This window comes from Rhinoderma darwinii, chromosome 5 (assembly GCF_050947455.1).
Source record: "Rhinoderma darwinii isolate aRhiDar2 chromosome 5, aRhiDar2.hap1, whole genome shotgun sequence".
Lineage (NCBI taxonomy): Eukaryota > Metazoa > Chordata > Amphibia > Anura > Rhinodermatidae > Rhinoderma > Rhinoderma darwinii.
The window spans coordinates 118,620,199-118,641,084 of record NC_134691.1 but is presented as its reverse complement, the minus strand read 5'-3'; the positions used below and the strand labels follow the sequence as shown (position 1 = coordinate 118,641,084).

Sequence of the window (20,886 nt, the reverse complement as noted above, 5' to 3'; positions counted from 1 at the left end):
AAGTTGTTTTGCATTTTTGTTCCTAGAATATATTATAATAACAGTCTGACGTGCTATGTTAGTAAAAAGGATTTGTATAAAGTTTTATTTACACGATTTGCAGCTGGTTTTAGAGCATGCTAGTGCGTTTCTGCCCTTTTTTATATCAAAATAAAGTTTGCAGCGCAGAAAATCACCAGATACCATCTCACCTTTTTCTTATCAGGACTTTGGATAGTAGTATTCTGCAAAGTATTCTCTGTGGCTGAAACATACGTCAGTCTGCTCAGGCTGGGACAAAGACATGATGATTCAGGGGACAAACCAGCATTTGAGAATCCATGAACTGATGCAGACTCTTGCGGAGAATTTATAGATCTAGAAGGAGAGAAAAAGAAAAAAGTATTTTCCTATACTGCTACAATTAGTGTGGGAGAAATTTCATATTTATAACAATACATGATGAATATCAATAACCTGTTACCAAACATATAAGCACTATACTACATCTACGCTATTTTTAACTACAGAACTTGACAAAAAAAAAACAAGTCCCAATTAATACTGGTTTTACGTTGCAGGTGGTTTTCACACATGTACCCGGGAACATTCTTATTCCATTTAGCTCTACAATGTTTCACATTTTCACCCAACTCTAAATATGCAGCTCCACTATTACTGCGGTTACTATTTTGCATTGCTGTACTCTGACTGCCATCTCTACATTGAAAAAAAACAATTGCTTTACATTAGGAATGAACAAGTATATTGATGAATTACAGAGTATTTATTAAACATGGAAAGGACAAGAAAGAAAAATTATTTTTCATTGACATGTAATCATCTTCAGCCCCTTCACGATTGCCATACGGCTATATACATTCCAATTGCCGATGCCTCGTGCTGTGGTCACGTATATAAACGTTGGCAGTCTGGAATGGTGTTTAATGAGTGCAGTGCTGCTTCAGTGTAAGCAGCGCTGCTCTCACGTCTGCCGTGGCATTGAGGGCCCAGGAATACACCCCCCCCAACGTAGATAGCGCCACAAACAACCCGCTGTAGAAAGCACAAACCCCCTGTAGATAGCACCACCTAAGCTCCCCCTAGGAGCGGAATCCCCGACCTGGGATTCCGCTCCTAGAGAGAGCCCCTGACGTCACTGTCGATCTGATCGGGGATTCCACCACTGGAGAAGACCCTGGCATCACTATCCATATATGGACAGTGACGTCAGGGGCTTCTCCTGAAGTGGAATCCCCGATCAGATCGACAGTGACGTCAGGGGCTCTCTCTAGGAGCGGAATCCCAGGCTGACACTCTTGCCGGTGATTACGCTACTGGAGACGCCCCTGGCTTCACTATTCATATATGGACAGTGACATTAGGTGTTACTCCTGGAGCGGAATCCCCGGCCAGAGTGCTGCCAACGCTCTAAAAACTGAATCCCCTTCCAGAGTAAGCCCTTGACATAGAAGTTCATATATGGACAGAGACATCGGGGACTCCCTCTAGGAGCGGAATCCCCGGCCAGAGGAATTCCGCTCCTACAGGGACCTATAGCTGTGCTATCTACAGGAAGGGGGTGCCATTTACGGGGGAGAGGGTTGGTGCTATCTACAGGGGAAGTGGCACTATCTACAGGGAGAGTAAGGCTATCGGCAGGGGAGGGGTGGCGCCATCTACATGGGCACTGTGACATTATATGGACACTACCTACAGGGGACACTGTGGTGCCATCTACATGGGCACTGTGTGAACAACTATGTGGGCACTATCTACAGTGGGAACTGTGGCACTATCTACAGTGAGATTGCATCACTATCTATATGGGCACTGTGGTGCTTTCAGGTGGCTTGGACAAAAAAAAAAGCCCTAACTAAAAAAAAAAATTATGAATTTTATTCAAGTCCATGAAAAAAGGATGGCAAATGGCAGTTGAAAACCGTCAGACGGCCAGGAAAGCGGATTAACATTTTTAGACACACTGATGCAAAACAACCATGAAAAACTAACAGTGGAAAAAAAAGGGCAGTTCACACGACAGTTGATCCGTTAATATAGCCTTACAGCGATCCAGGGTAACAGAGAGGGAAGACTACTAATGGTTACAGCGCTGCAACACCGTATACATAAATACTTTTTTTTTTTTTAAAAAGCCTTTATTTTCCAAACTTTTGTTGTACAAAACACGTACCAATATACTATCAATAGAAAACAAGAGACATTCAGAAAGGCATTAGTATCGTATAGAAATGTCAACCCGGAGAAGATGCATTGTATGACATTGACAGGATATGTAAAATTACCATCCCTGAAAGCCTGACTGAATCAAAACGAACATTCATCCTTGTGCTCTAGACCAGAAAAGCTGCTGAATGCATCAATCATCTCAAAAAGAGAAATCAAGAAAGGACCATCATCCGCCCAAGTATACCAAAGTGTCATCTGCATACAGAGATTTTTTCCGTTATGCGGCCTCTAGTAATACCACGAATTTCAGAGGATTGGCGGACAGCCACTGCCAGGTGTTCTATCGCAAGGGCAAACAGTGGGCATCCCTGACGGGTACCACGGCCCAATTAAAAGGAGTCCGATACATCCAGATTCGTTCTCACCCTAGCACAAGGTCCCTCATATAGGAGACTAACCAGAGCCAGAAACCTTGGACCAAAATTTAACCTGGCAAGGAGCAGCCATAAATACCGCCACTCAACCGAGTCAAAGGCCTTATATGTATCCAGAGAGAGAACGAACCCAGGAGATACATATCCCCTCGCCGCATCAATATTCAAGAACAATCTATGGATGTTAATGTCCGTACTCTTCCCCGCCATAAAGCCAGTTTGGTCAGGGTGAACTAAAAGACAATATAATCTTCTTTAATCTATTAGGAAGGAAATTTGGCTAGTATCTTCGCATCAGAATTAATAAGTGAAATAGGACGGTAAGAATCTGGTAGAGTAGGGTCCTTCCCTGGCTTCAACACCACCAGAATAAGTGCCTCCCTCATAGATGCCGGCAAAACACCCAACTTCAGAGCACTAGAATAGACGTCCCGAAGTCTCGGTACCAAAACATCACTATTGGCCCTATACCACTCGCCCCCCCAATCCATCAAGTCCCCGAGTTTTACCCGAAGGCAAGGACTGAATAGCGGCCTCTATTTCCTCAACTATAATTGGACTATCTAACTCAATTTCCGGAGTAGCTGACAGATGCCACAAGGGAAGAGAGAGTAAAAAACCCTCTACAGTACTTACTGGACCACAACATATTGAACTATATAGTGCAGAATAAAAATCACACTATATGAACAGGTTAAAAAATAAGTTACACATTACAATACTAAAACAGTGTTTTCACTTATTTTAATATAGACTAGCTTCAAAATTATCTGAACAAAAACAAGTTAGTTGAAGTTGCCAAAATTAAAATAGAATAAAAACAAATACCCTTTCTCAGAAAGCTTTAAAGAATCCTGGCTTGGAGAGGAATGAATCAAAGGGCAAGTAGACGGTCTAAAACTGTAATTCTCCTCTTCCCCTCTATGCATGCCGTAATCTGAAAAATATTTACAAAAATAAAGAAAAACATTGATGTTTCATTATATTACGGTACTAATGTCACACAAAACAGGACATGTCAAGCACCATTCACATAGTGTTTGTGCTATACGTGGAGTGTATACGTTTTTAAACGCTAAAAAAGGATTGAAACGTAAAATAGACCAAATAGCATCTGTTTGGTCTATGTTTGTCATGGTGTACGCTGCGATACTGTTTTTTTAAAGTACTGAAAAGCCTAGTCTGCTACACTATTCAATACTTCAAAAATAGGAACACACGACGTAACGTTTTTTGTTTTTTTTTAGCATTAATCTCAAACGACATATGTAAACGTAATGCTATAAGTTTGTATAAGGTTCCAATGGTCCACGTTTGCATTAAAAAAACGTATATGCTCTGGGGCCTAAGCAGTTACCAAATCTACAAAAGGTGTAGTCTAGGATTGGGTGTTTTGTTTTTTTAAGTTTAGCCCTCTTATTCTTCAAAATTAAGAGCGCTTTTCAAATGTAATATTTAAAAAAACAAAAACCTTCTTCCCCTGGCATCCAGAGCTGAGAAACATTGTTCACCTTTTCACACCACCTCTTATCAATCACAGAAAATGGGCACTCTAATTGTCACGTTAAGGGCCTGTTCACATCAGCGTTGCCGTTCCGTTGAGGCGTACCGTCTGAGGTTTCCGTCAGGTTAACCCCTCAACGGAAAGGCAAACGGAAACCTTAGCTTCCGTTTCCCTCACCATTGATCTCAATGCTGACGGAAACGTTGTTAATGGTTTCCGTCGGTCACCGTTGTGACAAAGCTCCGTTGTTTTGAGAGAACCAATAGCGCAGTCAACTGCGAAGGTTTCCGTTTTCTTTTCCGTTGAGGGGTTAACCTGACGGAAACCTCCGACGGAACCCCTCAACGGAAGGGCAACGCTGATGTGAACAGGACCTTAGGGAAGAGAATAGAGCTATATAAATAAAAGTGAGCAGTTGCTTATCTATCCACCCTGTGCTCATTATCAGGTCAATTGGATTAATGTATCACAGGTATTTTGGTCTCTTCAGATTTGATTATTTTGTGAAAATATATGTATGTTGGGATAAGCGCCATCAATAACCTTTATAAATAAAAGTTCATAATGTTCAAAGGGTGAATTCAAAGGGGCTGCTTGGGTCAAACTTTTAGCCACAAACATGATTTATTTTTTTATGCGTGTTCAACAAAAAGTTATACTTTTATGCAAAATTGCATGATGGCGCCCATGAGTGTAAAGGCTGTGGGGAATTTTTACACTGTAAGGGGTCTTCTTTCAGATAATATATCGTTATGTAAAATTGCTACGATCGCTGATGTGTGTGTTTTGGGGGTGGTCCTGATGGCCCCCTGGGCAATGAGTAGAGATGACCTGCTGTCAGGAACAACAGCTATCTTTACTCTGTCTCAACGTCATTAGACATGGTGACCGCTTCCAGTGAGTGTCATACAACGCGCTTTGCGTCAGGCATTTCCCAACAGCACCGTACATATATGGCAGGTGTCGGAAAGAGGTTAAGATGAAATGCATAAAAGTCGCCTAATACTGCGCTAAAATGCAGCTTAGTAGGGTACACAGATGTGGCGGATTAGTTGCAAATTTCATCCCTTCTACATTGAAAAATGTAAGATTTGCTGTGAACATCTGCAACAGAACGAGCATGCTGAGGTTTTGAAAATCTGCAGCATGCACAAATTTCTGCGCGCAAAACGATCTACAAAATGTGGACGTAATTTGTTCAAATCCCATTAACAAAGCTGGTACTGTAATTCGCTGCAGCATTTCTGTCTCACGTGAAGGTGGTTATAAATAGTGTGGGATTAAAGTTCTTTAGTGTTGATTTACCTGCCATTTTCTGATGTATTCCACTTGAAGTCGCCTGGAAACTAACATGCTTCTGAGAAGTATCATCGTGTATATCAAAGGCCTCCTTTGAACGAGGTGGGAATTTTGGATCTTTTGATAGATGAGAACTAGTCTTTTTTGTATTACTTGGAAAACAAGATTTTATAGAATTATTCTCTTTAGAACTGCTTTTGCCATCTGATAAACGAATGCCTCTCTTTGCCTCAACTTCCAAAGTACTTGGGTTTCGTTGATCAGCAGTTACAGAATTTATCATCATTTTATTTTCCTTATCATATTCTTTTTTGGTGTTAATCAAAGAGTTCCTGGAAACTCCATGTTTTGTTTCAAATATTTCTGATGAACATCTGTTCTTAGCGCTCGGATTGCTTGAAGAGGCGTCCTGTTGTAATAATACATCTATAGAGACGTTGCCGATAGACCGCAGTTTTTCACAACCAACTTGAACTTCCTTAGAGTACTCTGGCTTTTTTAAGTCTTGCTTTTGAACATCTGTGATATTAGCTAGTCCTGTAACAGAATCTTGTAGAGACTGGTTATACCCTACAGACGTGTTCCAGGTAAAATCCTTTACAGAGTTCACAAAGCTTTCAAGTTCAGTGTCTTGGAGACCATTAACTGTAGCTTTAAGATACCTTTCCATATCAAAATATTCAGGATAACTCTTTTGTCCAGCTGAATTTAAGAACTGCTTTGATTGCGGATGTTCAGAGTACTCATTCAAATTTAGTTTTTTATTTTTATTTGACAGCGCTATGATCATTGCTGCCAACTCAGAGGGATCAGCACTGCAAGACGCATTTGCCAGTGCCGATGTAATAGTGCTTATATTAAGCAATGTGGCTTCAGCAGTTTGGTCATATTTTAGTGACGAAGTGTATCCTGCGCCAAAATGCTGCTCCTACAAGAAAGAGTGGCATGAAAAACTTTTATATTTCAAGTTCATTTGTCAATAACAGTTTATCAGTACACAATTATCCCACAAAACCACAGAATCCAATTCAATTGAATGCCAAATATTTAGGTCTACAAGAACTCCCATTTTAAAATCAGTTGTCAGGAGTGCTACATTCTCCTTTTAAAAGGGATTTTTCCCAACTGGACAGCACATAAACAAAGGCTGGCAGGCCTGCCAATCAGATGATCGCTGAGGGTGCAGTTGTTGAACCCTTCGTTGTTAATTGCCATGGTAAGCGTCAGTGGTCACTCATTTACACCACATGGGTAGCTTAGCGTTAGCTGGCACCTAATAAAATAATTAGGCCACCATCTAATACATGGTGTGATGGCATTTGACAGTACGGATTAGCGTAAGGGATGTAGGGGGAAGTAGTGCTCACCAGAGTCGCTTAAAATAGCTGATCGGCGGGGTGACCCTTAGTAACTGATCGGCGGGAGTGCCAAGAGTCGGAACCCTACTGATCAGCTGTATAAAGGGACAGCAGTGTCACAGTGTTTGACAGTATGGAGCAGCATAACTAATAAGGGAAAGTAGCCCCTTTAAACAGCTGATTGGCGAGATGTCGTGTGTCAGACCCCCACTGATCAAATAGGATTTTTTTTCTCACTGGAACAGCAATTTAGATGACAAATCCATTGTACTGCTGGAGGTCAAGATAATCCAGGAAAAAGGGACCTTTTACACAGGCAAACTAGCATTCACAGAACGCTTGGTCCCTATCGTTGCCCTGTGGAAACAGGGCAACAATAAAGCCGATGAACAAGCAAACGCTAGTTCATTGGCAGATTGTATCATTTTAAATGACAAAAACATTATCGTTGTTGGTAGCACATCTCCCTGTGTAAACAGGGAGACTTGCTGCTGACATGTTAGAAATGTATGTGGATGAGCGACCGTAGTAACGAGCGCTCATCCCCATAATAGCTCCATGTGAAAGGACCAAACGAGTTGCGATCAATCGTCATGCCATGTAAGACCACCTTAACTTTATATACACAAATAAGTTGTATGCATTCCCACCCGGCTAGTCCCAGGTCTCTAGGGTTGTATTCAAATCTCAATCACTTACATTTTTGGGGGAGTTTATTCGTAGTATTTTTTTTTCAAAAAAATGCTGCTGACATATTTTACTTTGCGTATGTAGGCCAAACTGATATTTTTCCGGAGATTTGTGTTTAGGTTTAATTCGTATTTGTAGGGTCAGTGTTTGCTTGTTTTTTCAGAATGCAGCATGCTCTAGGTATAGCTATTATTTTTACCAAAAGCTTTTCTATAGGACTTTAAAACATCAGGCTGTGTGTTCGGCCACATACTGCCTCGTATGCAGCTTTAGTGGCATTAATGACTCTACTCCTGCCTATTATTTCTGCCTGCTGTTAGCACCTTGAAGACCATACGCCATTTAAATTGGCTTTATATAAGGGGTAGTTTCCATCTTTACCCTAAAAGGGGACTTACTTTGTCCACCTCGGATATGCTCTATTGCGGACATTGTGCACTTTGACCTTGCTCACTCCGGGATCTTGCTATACCTTGGTCATTAACTACAGGATCATCATGGATTTGATAGATTTCAATCATCATCTATCTGTATGATCAGTGAGCGTTCATCATAAACTGCACACATCTCCAGCTGAATTGTCCGACATTATACCTAAACCTACATTATACGTTTAGGTTATTACCCTATTTCTAAACTTTGTGAATAATATCACATAATTTGCTGCTGAGCACATGGGGCATCTTGGAATGCACAGTGTGCCCTGTTGAATTGGACCCCAATTACAGTATATGGACTCCTGAATATAAAAACGCCATAGAAAATAGAATGTCAAACGTCTAAAACTAGTCCGTTTTCCAGGAAGTGATTATCTAGGACATTTCTTTGTCACTTAGCACCAATTAATTTCTTCTGCCTTAAAGAACTCACCGTGTACCCTCATGGAATTTTCAAAATATAAAGCCACCATCTAACACATTACATACATATTGACATATATATATATATATATATATATATATATATATATATATATATATATATATATAGAAATTTCAATGATCCTAAGATACAGGAAATAATTGTATTTCTATTGGGTATAAAATATTACAAAATGGGTCATATATACCTCTGCACTGTCCTTGTGCTCTTTTTCATGTTGATCTATATTTGGTTTAATTTCTGGCACTCTTACATTAAAGGTTGTTGATGATGATAGTTTCTGATCATCTGGTAAAGATCCAAGATCTTCTAGATAACAAAGAAATATATAAAATCACTTTTTGGGTGGAGTCGACGAGAAAAACCAAAATAAAAAAAATGATAGATCCATGAAAAAACAAAAGAACAAAAACAGAACTAACATCATTAACCCCTTAGTGACCAGCCTATTTTAGGCCCTAATGATCATGCTATTTTTTTCGTTTTTCTATAGTCGCATTCAAAGAGCTCGAACTTTTTTATTTTTCTGTCTACATAGCTGTATGAGGACTTGTTTTTTGTGGGATTAGTTGTACTTTTTAATAGCACAATTTTGGGGTACATATAATTTTTTGATTAACTTTTAATTAACTTTTTGGGGGGGGGGGAGAGAAAAAAAAACCTGGGATTCCGCCATTGTTCTATGCATTTTAAATTGATGCCGTTCACTATGCGGCGTAAATAACACATGACCTTTATTCTATGGGTCGGTACGATTACGACGATACCATATGTATAGGTTTTTTTATGTTAAACGACTTTTGCACAATAAAAACACTTTTGAACTAAAATTATTTGTTCTTGCATCGTCGCTTTCCAAGAGCCGTAATTTTTTTATATTTCCGTCAATGTAGTGATTTTTTTGTGGGCTTTTTGTTGCGGGACAAGACGTAGTTTTGATTGGTAAGGTTTTGGGGTGCATGGGACTTGATTAACTTATGACTTTTTTGGCAATGGAAAAAAAAAAAAAATTTTGCCATTGTGTTTCGTGTTTTTTTTACGGTGTTCACCTTGCGGTTTAAATTACATATTAACTTTATTGTGAGTCATTACGGTCGCGGCGATACCATATATGTGTACTTTTATTTATTTTTTTGACTTTTACTAAATAAAACCACTGGAAAAAAATGGATTTATTTTTTTACTGTAATTTTTATTTCACATTACTTATTTTTTTTAGTCCCACTAGGGGACTTTAGCAGCGATCTGAAGATCGCATAGTATAGTGCTTTGGTATACTTCGTATACCAAAGCATTACTGCCTGTCAGTGTAACTCGGACAGGCAATCTATTTGAACATGCCTCCGGCACATCCTAATAGGTATATGCCCAGGGCAGATCTGGGGGCTTTTATCAGGCCCCCGGCTGCCATGACACCCCATTGGAGGGCCGCGATTGCATTTGCGGGCCGCTGACTCCCTCTGTAAACAGGTTAAACGCCGCAGTCGCTATTGACCCCGGCATTTAACAGATTAAACGGCCGCGATAGAAGTAAACTTCGATCGCGGGCGTTGGAGCAGGAGCTGAGCCCCGGCTCCAGCCTGCACAGGACACCTGTGCAGGGCTTAGACTGGGCCGCCGTGAAAAGGCGGCGGCCTAGCCTAAAGCCCCTTCGTGACCGGGTTAAAAACTAAGTGACTGCCATTAAGAGAGTATTTCTAAAATCGGCAATTATTTTCCCTATCCACTGGAAGAAAAAAAACCAAAAAAAACTGCAAAAACTGTTAACCGTTCTTTCAGTGTGCAGAGAGAAAGCAGCTTTCCCTGCACTCACACGGTTGCCTTGGCTGTGCTTACCAAAACTATATTCTTTTACTCCTGCTCGGGCACAGCAGGGGTAGGAGTGGTGGTGGGGGAGGGTAATATAGCTGTGCACCTCCCTTGTAGTATAGAGAAAGTATACAGTTAAGATATGTTTTGTGGATTTTGAATGCACGAGTCACCTTGAAAATCTATAAAAATTCCCAGCTTGCTCTCGAAGGATGTGGACATGGCTTTGGTATGCCTAACCTTGTTGTTTTAATTTGTGTTTAAAAATCTATTTCATAACCGATACATACTGCTTAATTTATTGTTCTTCTGTATATTTTAGGATTTATGTTATGCTATGATGGCGTGATTCACATGACGGCATGGTGTCTAAGTAATTTACAATAGCAATTAGATAAGTAAAAGGTATATTCCGACCCATTTAACTCCTTTCAGCAAGCGGTCTCACTGTACAGGGGCATGGGACACACATTCGGGTAATTGGTGGGTTTCCGTACGTTCAGACCCCCACCAATCTAGTAGTTACCACTTAACCAGGGAAAAGGTGATAACTTGTTACAACCAGAATGCCCCTTTAATTTTTGTCCTTTAGGAAACCTTTAATAAAAAATGTAACAAAAAAAAAATTACAATACTAGGGAATAAGGTTTTTAAAACCAAAAGGAGGACAGATTTTACAACGTTATGCAGAAGTTCAGATCCGCAGCAAATTCAAAGTCAGGCCTCATTTACATCACTTTTTTCCTTACATTAGAAGTATAACTCCGACATATCCAATTGTATAGGCATACAGTGGGCTACATCGGCCATCTTCCCCCCCGCCCCTGGGCAGAGAGCTACCTGAAGCTTTGTGCCCAAGGAAGATCCGGACGTCACGGTCCATATATGGACAGTATATGACAGTGATGTCAGGAGCTACAATACCAGAGTCCCCAGAGTGTGGAAAGCGCTCTGGCCGGTGACACCGGTTCTGGGAAAGCCCTTGACGACACCGTCAATATATGAACAGTGATGTCAAAAGCTTTTCAATGCCAGCAACGCGCTAGTCGGGGAAGGACCTGACATCACTTTCCATATATGACTACGTCAGGGAATTCTCCAGTCCTGGAGTCCCAGGCCCGAGTGAATTTGATGCTCTGGCCGGAGACTCCATAGTTAAAAACCCCTAACATCACTGTCCAATACACAGGAATGAATAGCGTAGTCTACTCTGCTATTCCAACCTTCAAAAAAAATAAAGTATACTCAAGTATACCAACTCAACAGAGGCAAAAAGATCACGCTTATGGTCTTCGTCAGCTAACTGAGCCCTATGGACACACTATGCATGTACGTTGGGAGATTTCCCGAAGTACCCACTAAACACTGTGATTGAGAACTAACACGTGCGGATTCACAGCAAAATCTGTTTAGAAAATTAAGACATGTTTGAAGGGACAATAATTAAGCAAAAATATAGAAGATAAAATCAACATAGCAAACCTGGAGTTAAGGTGTCATCACAAAACTTTATGGTATCTTCGTGTTCTGAGTTTTCTGAAATATCTGATTTCCTCAATAATACAATAGGTTCTTGCTTCTCCGGTGAAATTATATGATAACCAAAAGAAGGCTATGCAAAGTGAAAGATTTAAATTTTTAAAAAAAACATCATCATTAACTTCTAATACAGCATGGTTACATACGCATGGTTACACGTGAAGTACCAAGGCAACCTTCGAGTTAAAGAGGCTCTGTCACCACATTATAAGTGCCCTATCTCCTACATAATCTGATCGGCGCGGTAATGTAGATAACAGTGGTTTTTATTTTGAAAAACGATCATTTTTGAGCAAGTTATGAACAATTTTAGATTTATGCAAATTCGTTTCTTAATGCGCAAACTGGGCGTTTAACTTTTGACCAAGTGGGCATTGTAAAGAGAAATGTATGACACTGGCCAAAGTTAAAAAACTGCCCAATTGGGCATTAAGAAACAAATTAGCATAAATCTAAAATTGTTCATAACTTGCTCAAAAAATGATCGTTTTTCAAAATAAGAACCACTGTTATCTACATTACAGTGCCCATCCGATTATGTAGGAGATAGGGCACTTATAATCTGGTGACAGAGCCTATTTAAGCTTCTGGGGGGGGGGGGATACCTCTAAATGAGGAGTCTGATGGCTAGCTGTGGTGTGAAATCTGTGGCATACGGAGGCTCGGTGGGAGGCCGAAGGTACCGCTACTACAGCTCCATACAAAACAAATAGCATGTAAGGGGTTGCTCATACTTTTTTGGGGGGAAGGGGGGGGGGTGTTTACAAGCGGATTCTGATTTGCCTCCTATTGTTCTCATCGTTGTAGTTCACACAGTGATGGTTTTTCAGCAGCGCTTAATAAAAAAAAAAAAAAAAAACTATGCCTGAAAATAGAGCAGGTAGAGGAGGTGGTGCTGAGCGGATTGAAGCATGCTCATGCAGGGAAGGCAATTATTGAATGAGCCCTCTGGACTTCAAACCAGAGATTTTAAAATTACCTAGTCTCCAAAACATAAATTTTAATCTGAATACATGAATGAATAGAAAAGGTTATACACACCCGTTTTACATCTGTCCCTCCACCAAGACATCCCATAGCCTCTGATCTTTGACCAAAGAACTCTCCTAAAGAGAGACGCAAGTAGCTTGCCTCTTGCTGGGATAAATCTGAAATCTGAGAGGCTTTCAGTAAAACATGACCACTGGCTGGAAGCTTCCATGATGTGTCACCCATGTTTAGAGAACAATTTTCTAAATCCATTTTTTCTTCCTTAAGGAAAAAACAAAACAAAATACATTTTGACAAATCTCAAAAAGTAGAGCGCCCCAGGCTAGGTTCACAACATGTTTTAGCATCTTGCTGAAAGGCTGTGTTTATGTTTTTGTTTATTCAAATATTCTTTTAATCCCTTCCCTCTTTAGCCACTTTTGACCTTCCTGACCGAGCCTCATTTTTCAAATCTGACATGTGTCACTTTATGTGGTAATAACTCCGGAATGCTTTCACCTATCCAAGCGATTCTGAGATTGTTTTCTCGTGACACATTGGACTTTATGTTACTGGCAAAATTTGCTCGATATGTTCAGTATTTAATTGTGAAAAACACCAAATTTTAGCGAAAAATTGCAAAAATTAGCATTTTTCTCAATTTAAATGTATCTGCTTGTAAGACAGGCAGTTATACCACACAAAAATGTTGCTAATTAACATCCCCCATATGTCTACTTTAGATTGGCATTGTTTTTTAAACATCCTTTTATTTTTCTATGACATCACAAGGCTTAGAACTTTAGCAGCAATTTCTCACATTTTCAAGAAAATTTCAAAAGGCCATTTTTACAGGGGCCAGTTCAGTTGTGAAGTGGCTTTGAGGGCCTTATATATTAGAAACCCCCAAAAAGTCACCCCATTTTAAAAACTTCACCCCTCAAAGTATTCAAAACAGCATTTAGAAAATGTCTTAACCCTTTACACGTCACAGGAATTAAAGCAAAGTAGAGGTGAAATTTACAAATAAATTTTTAGTACAATTTTTTTTATAACACAGAAGGTTTTACCAGAGAAATGCAACTCAATATTTGTTGCCCAGTTTCTGCAGTTTTAGGAAATATCCCACATGTGGCCGTAGCGTGCTACTGGACTGAAGCATCGGCCTCAGAAGCAAAGGAACACCTAGTGGATTTTGGGGCCTTATTTTTGTTAGAATAAATTTTAGGCACCATGTCAGGTTTGAAGGGCTCTTGCGGTGCCAAAACAGTCAAAATCCCCCAAAAGTGACCCCATCTGGGAAACTACAGACCTCAAGGAAATTATCTAGTGGTACAGTGAGCATTTTGACCGCACAGGTTTTTTACAGAAATTATTGGAAGTAGGACGTGAAAATTAAAAATCGACATTTTTTCAAAGAAAATGTAGGTTTAGCGATTTTTTTTCTCATTTCCACAAGGACTAAAGGAGAAAAAGCACCGTAAAATTTGTAAAGCAATTTCTCCCGAGTAAAACAATACCCCACATGTGGTAATAAACTGTTGTTTGGAGACACGGCAGGGCTGAGAAGGGAAAGAGCGCTATTTGGCTTTTGGAGCTCAAGTTTAGCAGGAATGGTTTGCGGAGGCCATGTCACATTTACAAAGCCCCTGAAGGGACAAAACAGTGGAAACCCCCCACAAGTGACCACATTTTGGAAACTACACCCATTGAGGAAATTATCTAGGGGTATAGTGAGCGTTTTCACCCAACAGGTTTTTTGCATAAATTATTGGAAGTAGGCCCCGAAAATGACAATCTAAATTTTTTCAAAGAAAATAGCAATTAGACCTACCGGTAATTGTATTTCCAGGAATCCATCATGACAGCACTACCGGAGGTTGCCCTCTTGACCTCTGTAGGGACAGGAAGACAGAGAGGTTAAAAGGCCCCTCCCACCACCCACTTGCCAGTGTTTTTCAATTACTACACCAGGATGGATGCAACCCTATTTTATTTCTAGGGATAATAACTGACATGTTAATTGCACAAATCAGAATTCAATCAGGGAGGGATGTAATGGTGCTGTCATGATGGATTCCTGGAAATACAATTACCGGTAGGTCTAATTGCTATTTTCCAGTACATCCCTCATGACAGCACTACAGGAGCAATACCAGATTATAATGCTCAGGGCGGGACTACGGATTGAAGGACTTTCCGTCCAAAACTTAAATCCGTATCGGACAGCACATCGAGTCTATAATGTTTGTAAAACGTATGATGGCTTGACCAAGTGGCAGCTCTGCAGATTTGGTCCATAGAGGCTTCTCTTCTTTCTGCCCAGGATGCCGAGACTGCCCTTGTTGAATGGGCTCTGATGCCTTGTGGGGCACACAGTCCTTGGGACTTGTAGGCTTCTTGTATGGTGGCTTTTACCCATCTCGCTAGAGAGCCTATTGGGGCTCTCTATCCTCTATTCTTTCCCCCGAATAGGACAAATAGATTTTTATCTCGTCTCCAGGAGGAGGTTCTATCCAGATACTGAAGAATTGTTCGCCTGACATCCAGGCAATGGAATTTTTCTTCTTGTTGGTCTTTTGGATCTGGATAAAAGGAAGGTAGAATTATTTCTTGTTCTCTATGGAAAGCAGTAGATACCTTTGGAATAAATGAGGGATCCAGCTTTAGGATGATCTTATCCTCTTGTACTTTTAGGTACGGTTCTATGATTGACAGAGATTGGATTTCTCCAATCCTTCTTGCTGAAGTAATAGCGACTAAGAATGCAGCTTTTAGAGTTAAAAAATGCATACTAATTTCGTCGAGCGGCTCAAAGGGGGGCTCACAAAGAGTCGTTAACACCACATTCAAATCCCACGTAGGAACTGATTTCTTTAGGGAATGTTTCAGTTTAGAGACCGCTTGGGTGAATCTTCTGATCCACCGATGTTCAGCCAGAGGAGTGTTAAAAAAATTACCTAAGGCTGAAATCTGTACTTTTAAGGTACTAGGGCTAAGTCCTTTTTTGAATCCCGATTGTAAAAAAATCTAGGATATTTGCAATGTTGGGGGAAAAGGGATCTGGTCCTGGGATTCCATGCCAGGAACAGAATTTCTTCCAAATCTTTTGATAGATTTTTGAGGTAACTTCTTTATGACTTGATAAGATAGTTGAAATTACCTCGTCTGACAGACCGTGGTTCCTCAATATCTGCCTTTCAGGATCCAGGCTGACAATTTCAGAGTCTCTATTCCCTGGAAGAATAAGGGACCCTGGGAGAGAAGATTCTCCTTGACTGGGAGCATGATAGGATCTTCCAACGCTAGGTATTGTACGATTGGAAACCAACTTCTTTTCGGCCAATAGCGAAGAATAATGATGAGCTTTGTCAAATCTTCCTGGATTTTTCTTAATACCATAGGTATTAGAGGAAACGGAGGAAAGGCATAGGCCAGATCCATGTCCCAGTGTTGGGACAATGCATCTACTCCCAATGGGTTGTCTCTGAGATTTAGGGAGAAGAATGTCTCTACTTGAGTGTTTTTCCTCGTGGCAAACAGGTCTATTTGTGGATAACCCCAATTTCGGGTTAGGGACCGAAAGACTTCCTTGTTTAGGGACCATTCTCCTGGGTCTACTTTTTCCCGACTCAGGAAATCTGCCTTTTAGGTGGACTGCCGTGACTGATAGGACGTTTTCTTCTGCCCAACTGAAAATTTGTGCAGAGAGGGCCTGAAGAAGAGTGTGTCTTGTTCCCCCTTGATGGCGAAGAAAGGACACTGCTGTCGTGTTGTCCGATAAAATTCTTATATGCTTCCCTTTTATGGTGGGTGAAGCTCTTATAAGTGTCTCCCATACCGCTCTTAGTTCTTTGAAGTTTGAGGACATCATCTTCATTTGACCAGTCCATGTGCCCTGAAAGTGTTGGTCTTGGATTACTGACCCCCAGCCGTGTTTGCTGGCATCTGTGGTAATCACTACATAAGGAGAAGTTCTCCAGGGGACTCCCTTGTCTATGTTGTCTGTGCAGAGCCACCACAGGAGGGATGATTTCACAGTCTCGGAAATTTGAATTTTTAAAAATCAGGGAGTTTTGTTTTCGATCCCACCGGGACAAGATCAGATTCTGTAAGGGTCTGGAGTGAAATTGGCTCCATGGAATAGATTGGATGCAAGACGTCATCATTCCCAACATCCGCATACATTCCCTTATGGAACAGGTGTCTTTCCCCCAAAATTTTCTTACTTCTGCCAGTAGGAGTATTTGTTTCTCTCTTGGGAGGAAGGAATGTTGAAGGGAGGAGTCCAGCAGTACTCCTAAGAAGACCTTCTGTTTCTGGGGAGGAAGACTCGACTTCTGAAAGTTGATTATCCATCCCAATTCTTGTAGTAGGGAAAGAACCTGTGACCGGTGACTGACTAAGATAGCCGGAGTATCTGCTGTCAACAAGAAGTCGTCTAGATATGGGATAATTACTATACCTTGACTTCCTATGAATGCCATGATCTCTGCCATAATGTTTGTAAAAATTCTGGGGGCGGAGGAAAGGCCGAAGGGGAGGCAGACAAACTGGAAGTGGAGAATGGAAGGACCGTCCTGAATTGCGAATCTGAGGAATCTCTGGTATGCAGGGTGGATAGGAACGTGATAATACGCATCCTTTAAATCGATCGTACACATTGATGCCTCTTCCCTTATTAGAGGAGTAGTCGATCTGATAGACTCCATCTTGAATTTCCGATAATTCACCCATTTGTTTAGGACCTTCAGGTTGATTATTGTCCTTTAGGAACCGTTTGGTTTTTTGACCAAGAAGATTTTCGAATAGTGGCCCTTGCATATCTCGTCGTGGGGAACTGGGGAAATGGCTCTCAATCTGAGTAGTTTCTGGACGTCCTGGATAAGTATCTGATGAAGATCTTTCGCTTGGTACTGGGTTATTAGGAATTTCTCTGGAGGAATGGAGGAAAATTCTATTTTGTATCCTTCTTCTATCATCTTTAGAACCCAGGGGTTCTGGGTTATTCTCGACCATTCGGGATAAAATTGTAGGAGTCTTCCCCCCACGCTCTTGGCGTCATTGCTTTGAGGGCTGGAATGAATTATTTGGGTTAAGGAGATATCCTCGACCCCTTTTTCCTTTGGGGTAACTCCAGCGTCCGGACTTCCCTTTACCGCTGTAGTTCTGTGAAGTAGGATCCCTCTGTTGGCGAAATCTTCCAAATTGAGGGGGTTTTTTTGGTTTCTCTTCAGGAAACCCCTTTTTTCTATCTGTTGCACTCTCCAGCATGTTATCCAGGAGAGGACCGAACATCAGAGACCCTGTAAATGGGATAGAACATAATTTGTTCTTGGACTTCGTATCTCCTGACCACATTTTGAGCCATAATGCTCTTCTAGCAGAATTTGAGAGAGCCCCATTCCTGGCAGCAAATCTAATAGATTCCGCTGAAGCGTCTACTAAGAATACGGTTGCCATTTTTAGTAAAGGTAGAGATTCTAGTAGCTCTTGTCGTGATGTCTTCATCATCAAATGGGTTTCTAGCTGGTTTAGCCATATGAACATTGCTCTTGCTACTGATGTGGCCGCGATTAGTTGAGATCAAGGGAGAGGAAGATTCCCACGCTCTTTTCAGTAATCCGTCTGCCTTTCGGTCCATGGCGTCCCTCAACTGAGAGGAATCTTCAAATGGGATTGCGTTTTTTTTAGCAACCCTGGCGACTGGGACATCTACTTTTGGGATTTCATCCCAAGGCTTAGTGTCCTCTGTATCAAAGAGAAGTCTGTTCTTAAAATCTCTTGAAATGAAGAGCCTTTTTTCTGAATCTTCCCATTCAGTTGTCACCATTCTTTTAAGATTTTCGTTTACCGGAAAAACCCTTGTTTTTTTTTCCGTTAGACCTCCAAACATCTCATCCTGGATGGTATGTGGTTGGTCCTCTTCGGGAATATCCATAGTTTCCCGTATTGCTTGAATTAAGGTATCCGACATCTCGGAAGAGAAGAAACATTTTTTCTCTTGAGTGGAAGAAGTTGAAGGTAAGAGTTCCTCTCTTTCTTCTAACTCATCTTCCGATCGGTAATAGCATTCCTGTTCAGAGTCCGACCCCTGAGAAGGTGGCCAATATTTTTGATCCACTTCAATCCGTGGTCTTTTTGCCCGGGAGTGTGAGGGAGTTTCTTGCGGAGGGGCGAGGGAGGCTACTGACTGACCCACTTCCTCACGAATCATAGTCCTAAGTTCGGACATGAACGTTGGTTGTTCCTCCTTTAGTATTTTGGCAATACAATCTTGACATAATTGTTTTTTATGGGACTCTGAGAATTTTTTTGCACAAGTCGCACATTTTTTAACCTTCTTTTTATCATTTTGTCTCTGTGAGAAATCTTTTTCCTAGAGAAAACAGAAGGTAGGTAAAGTATGGCGTACATACATAAGGGGTCATACCCTTCCCCCAAGGGTGAGACTCACGTGACCCTGGGACATATCTGGAGTTCCATCAGGACGAGGAAGTTCCATATCGCGACAGGTAACAGGCAATGCAATATGCAATCCACAAAAAATAAATCCAAGTTAGAGTTATCAGCTCTAACTACATACCTGTAAGTGCCCCTTTAAATGCGGGCATTTTGAATTTCCCGCCTTCCAAGATGGCCGCGGACCGGAAGTAGCCCGACGTCATTTCCGGTCAGCTATTCGTCCAGCGTGTACCTGGAGTGCAGCCGCCATAGCCGGAGCTAAGGCTTGCTATGCGGTGCAGCGAGGATCCCTGCCGGTGCGTCCATGCCTATGGAGCTGCCGGTCCCCGCCTGGTCCGCGGTCCGGCCGAAGCCCTTGGGAAACCCAGCCCCCACACACTACCAGAACCCTGCCTAGGATTCCTCCGGTAGGTGTCTTAGGGAGGGAGCTAAGGGACCCGTCGTATGAGGGGTGTTAGCCTGGGCTTTAGGGGGAAGAGAAGGGGGAGTGCACGGACCCCCCGATCTTGCCCCCTGCCCGAGTTTCTTTCACTATTTCAGGAGCGACGCTCTCTGCTCCTGACCCTTGTGTGGACAGGAAGAACACTGGCAAGTGGGTGGTGGGAGGGGCCTTTTAACCTCTCTGTCTTCCTGTCCCTACAGAGGTCAAGAGGGCAACCTCCTGTAGTGCTGTCATGAGGGATGTACTGGAAAATGTAGGTTTAGCTAATTTTTTCTCATTTCCACAAGGACTGAAGGAGAAAAAGCACTGTAAAATTTGTAAAGAAATTTCGCCCGAGTAAAACAATACCCCACATGTGGTAATAAACGGTTGTTTGGAGACACGGCAGGGCTGAGAAAGGAAAGAGCGCTATTTGGCTTTTGGAGCTCAAGTTTAGCAGGGATGGTTTGCGGAGGCCATGTCGCATTTACAAAGCCCCTGAGGGGACAAAACAGTGGAAACCCCCCACAAGTGACCCCATTTTGGAAACTACACCCATTGAGGAAATTATCTAGGGGTATAGTGAGTGTTTTGACGCAACAGGTTTTTTGCATAAATTATTGGAAGTAGGCCCTGAAAATAAAAATCAACATTTTTTCAAAGAAAATGTAGGTTTACCTTATTTTTACTCATTTCCACAAGCACTGAAGGAGAAAAAGCACCACAAAATTTGTAAAGCAATTTCTCCCGAGTAAAACAATGCCCCACATGTGGTAATAAACGGCTGTTTGGAGACACGGCTTGGCCTAGAAGGGAAAGAGCGCTATCTGGCTTTTGGAGATCACATTGAGCAGGAATGGTTTGCGGCGGCCATGTCACATTTGCAAAGCCCCTGAGGGGAAAAAACAATGAAAACGCCCAAAAAGTGACACCATTTAGGAAACTACACCTCTTGAGGAATTCATCTAGGGGCGTAGTGAGCATTTTGACCCCACAGATGTTTCATAGAATTTATTAGAATTGGGCAGTGAAAATAAAAACAATCCTTTTTCTTCAATAAGACGTAGCTTTAGCGCAAATTTTTTCATTTTCGCAACAAAGGAAAAAAAAGAACCCAACATTTGTAAAAGCAATTTCTCCCGAGTACGGCAATACCCGATATGTGGTCATAAACTGCTGCTTGGGCACACGGCAGGGCTCAAAAGGGAAGGACCGCCATTTGGAGTGCAGATGTTGCTGGATTGGTTTCTGGGCGCCTGTGGGCCCAAAACAGTGGAAACCCCCCAGAAGTGACCCAATTTTGGAAACTACACCCCTCAATGCATTTACCTAGGGGTGTAGTGAGCA

General features: G+C 41.6%; 1 protein-coding gene across 5 annotated transcripts in view; it reads right to left on the bottom strand.

Moving 5' to 3' along the window:
* Nucleotides 1–20,886, bottom strand: part of CEP192 (centrosomal protein 192) — a 223,014-nt gene that overhangs the window by 83,567 nt on the left and 118,561 nt on the right. For 4 of the 5 annotated variants that reach the window (XM_075826454.1, XM_075826456.1, XM_075826458.1 and 1 more), the window contains 6 exons: nucleotides 12,726–12,935; nucleotides 11,628–11,757; nucleotides 8,524–8,645; nucleotides 5,413–6,334; nucleotides 3,432–3,540; nucleotides 192–357 (listed from right to left, as the gene is read on the bottom strand). In XM_075826454.1, the coding sequence (XP_075682569.1) occupies nucleotides 192–357; nucleotides 3,432–3,540; nucleotides 5,413–6,334; nucleotides 8,524–8,645; nucleotides 11,628–11,757; nucleotides 12,726–12,935 (1,659 nt within the window). The remainder of the gene's footprint in view (nucleotides 1–191; nucleotides 358–3,431; nucleotides 3,541–5,412; nucleotides 6,335–8,523; nucleotides 8,646–11,627; nucleotides 11,758–12,725; nucleotides 12,936–20,886) is intronic. The other variant, XM_075826457.1, reaches the window with a different exon arrangement.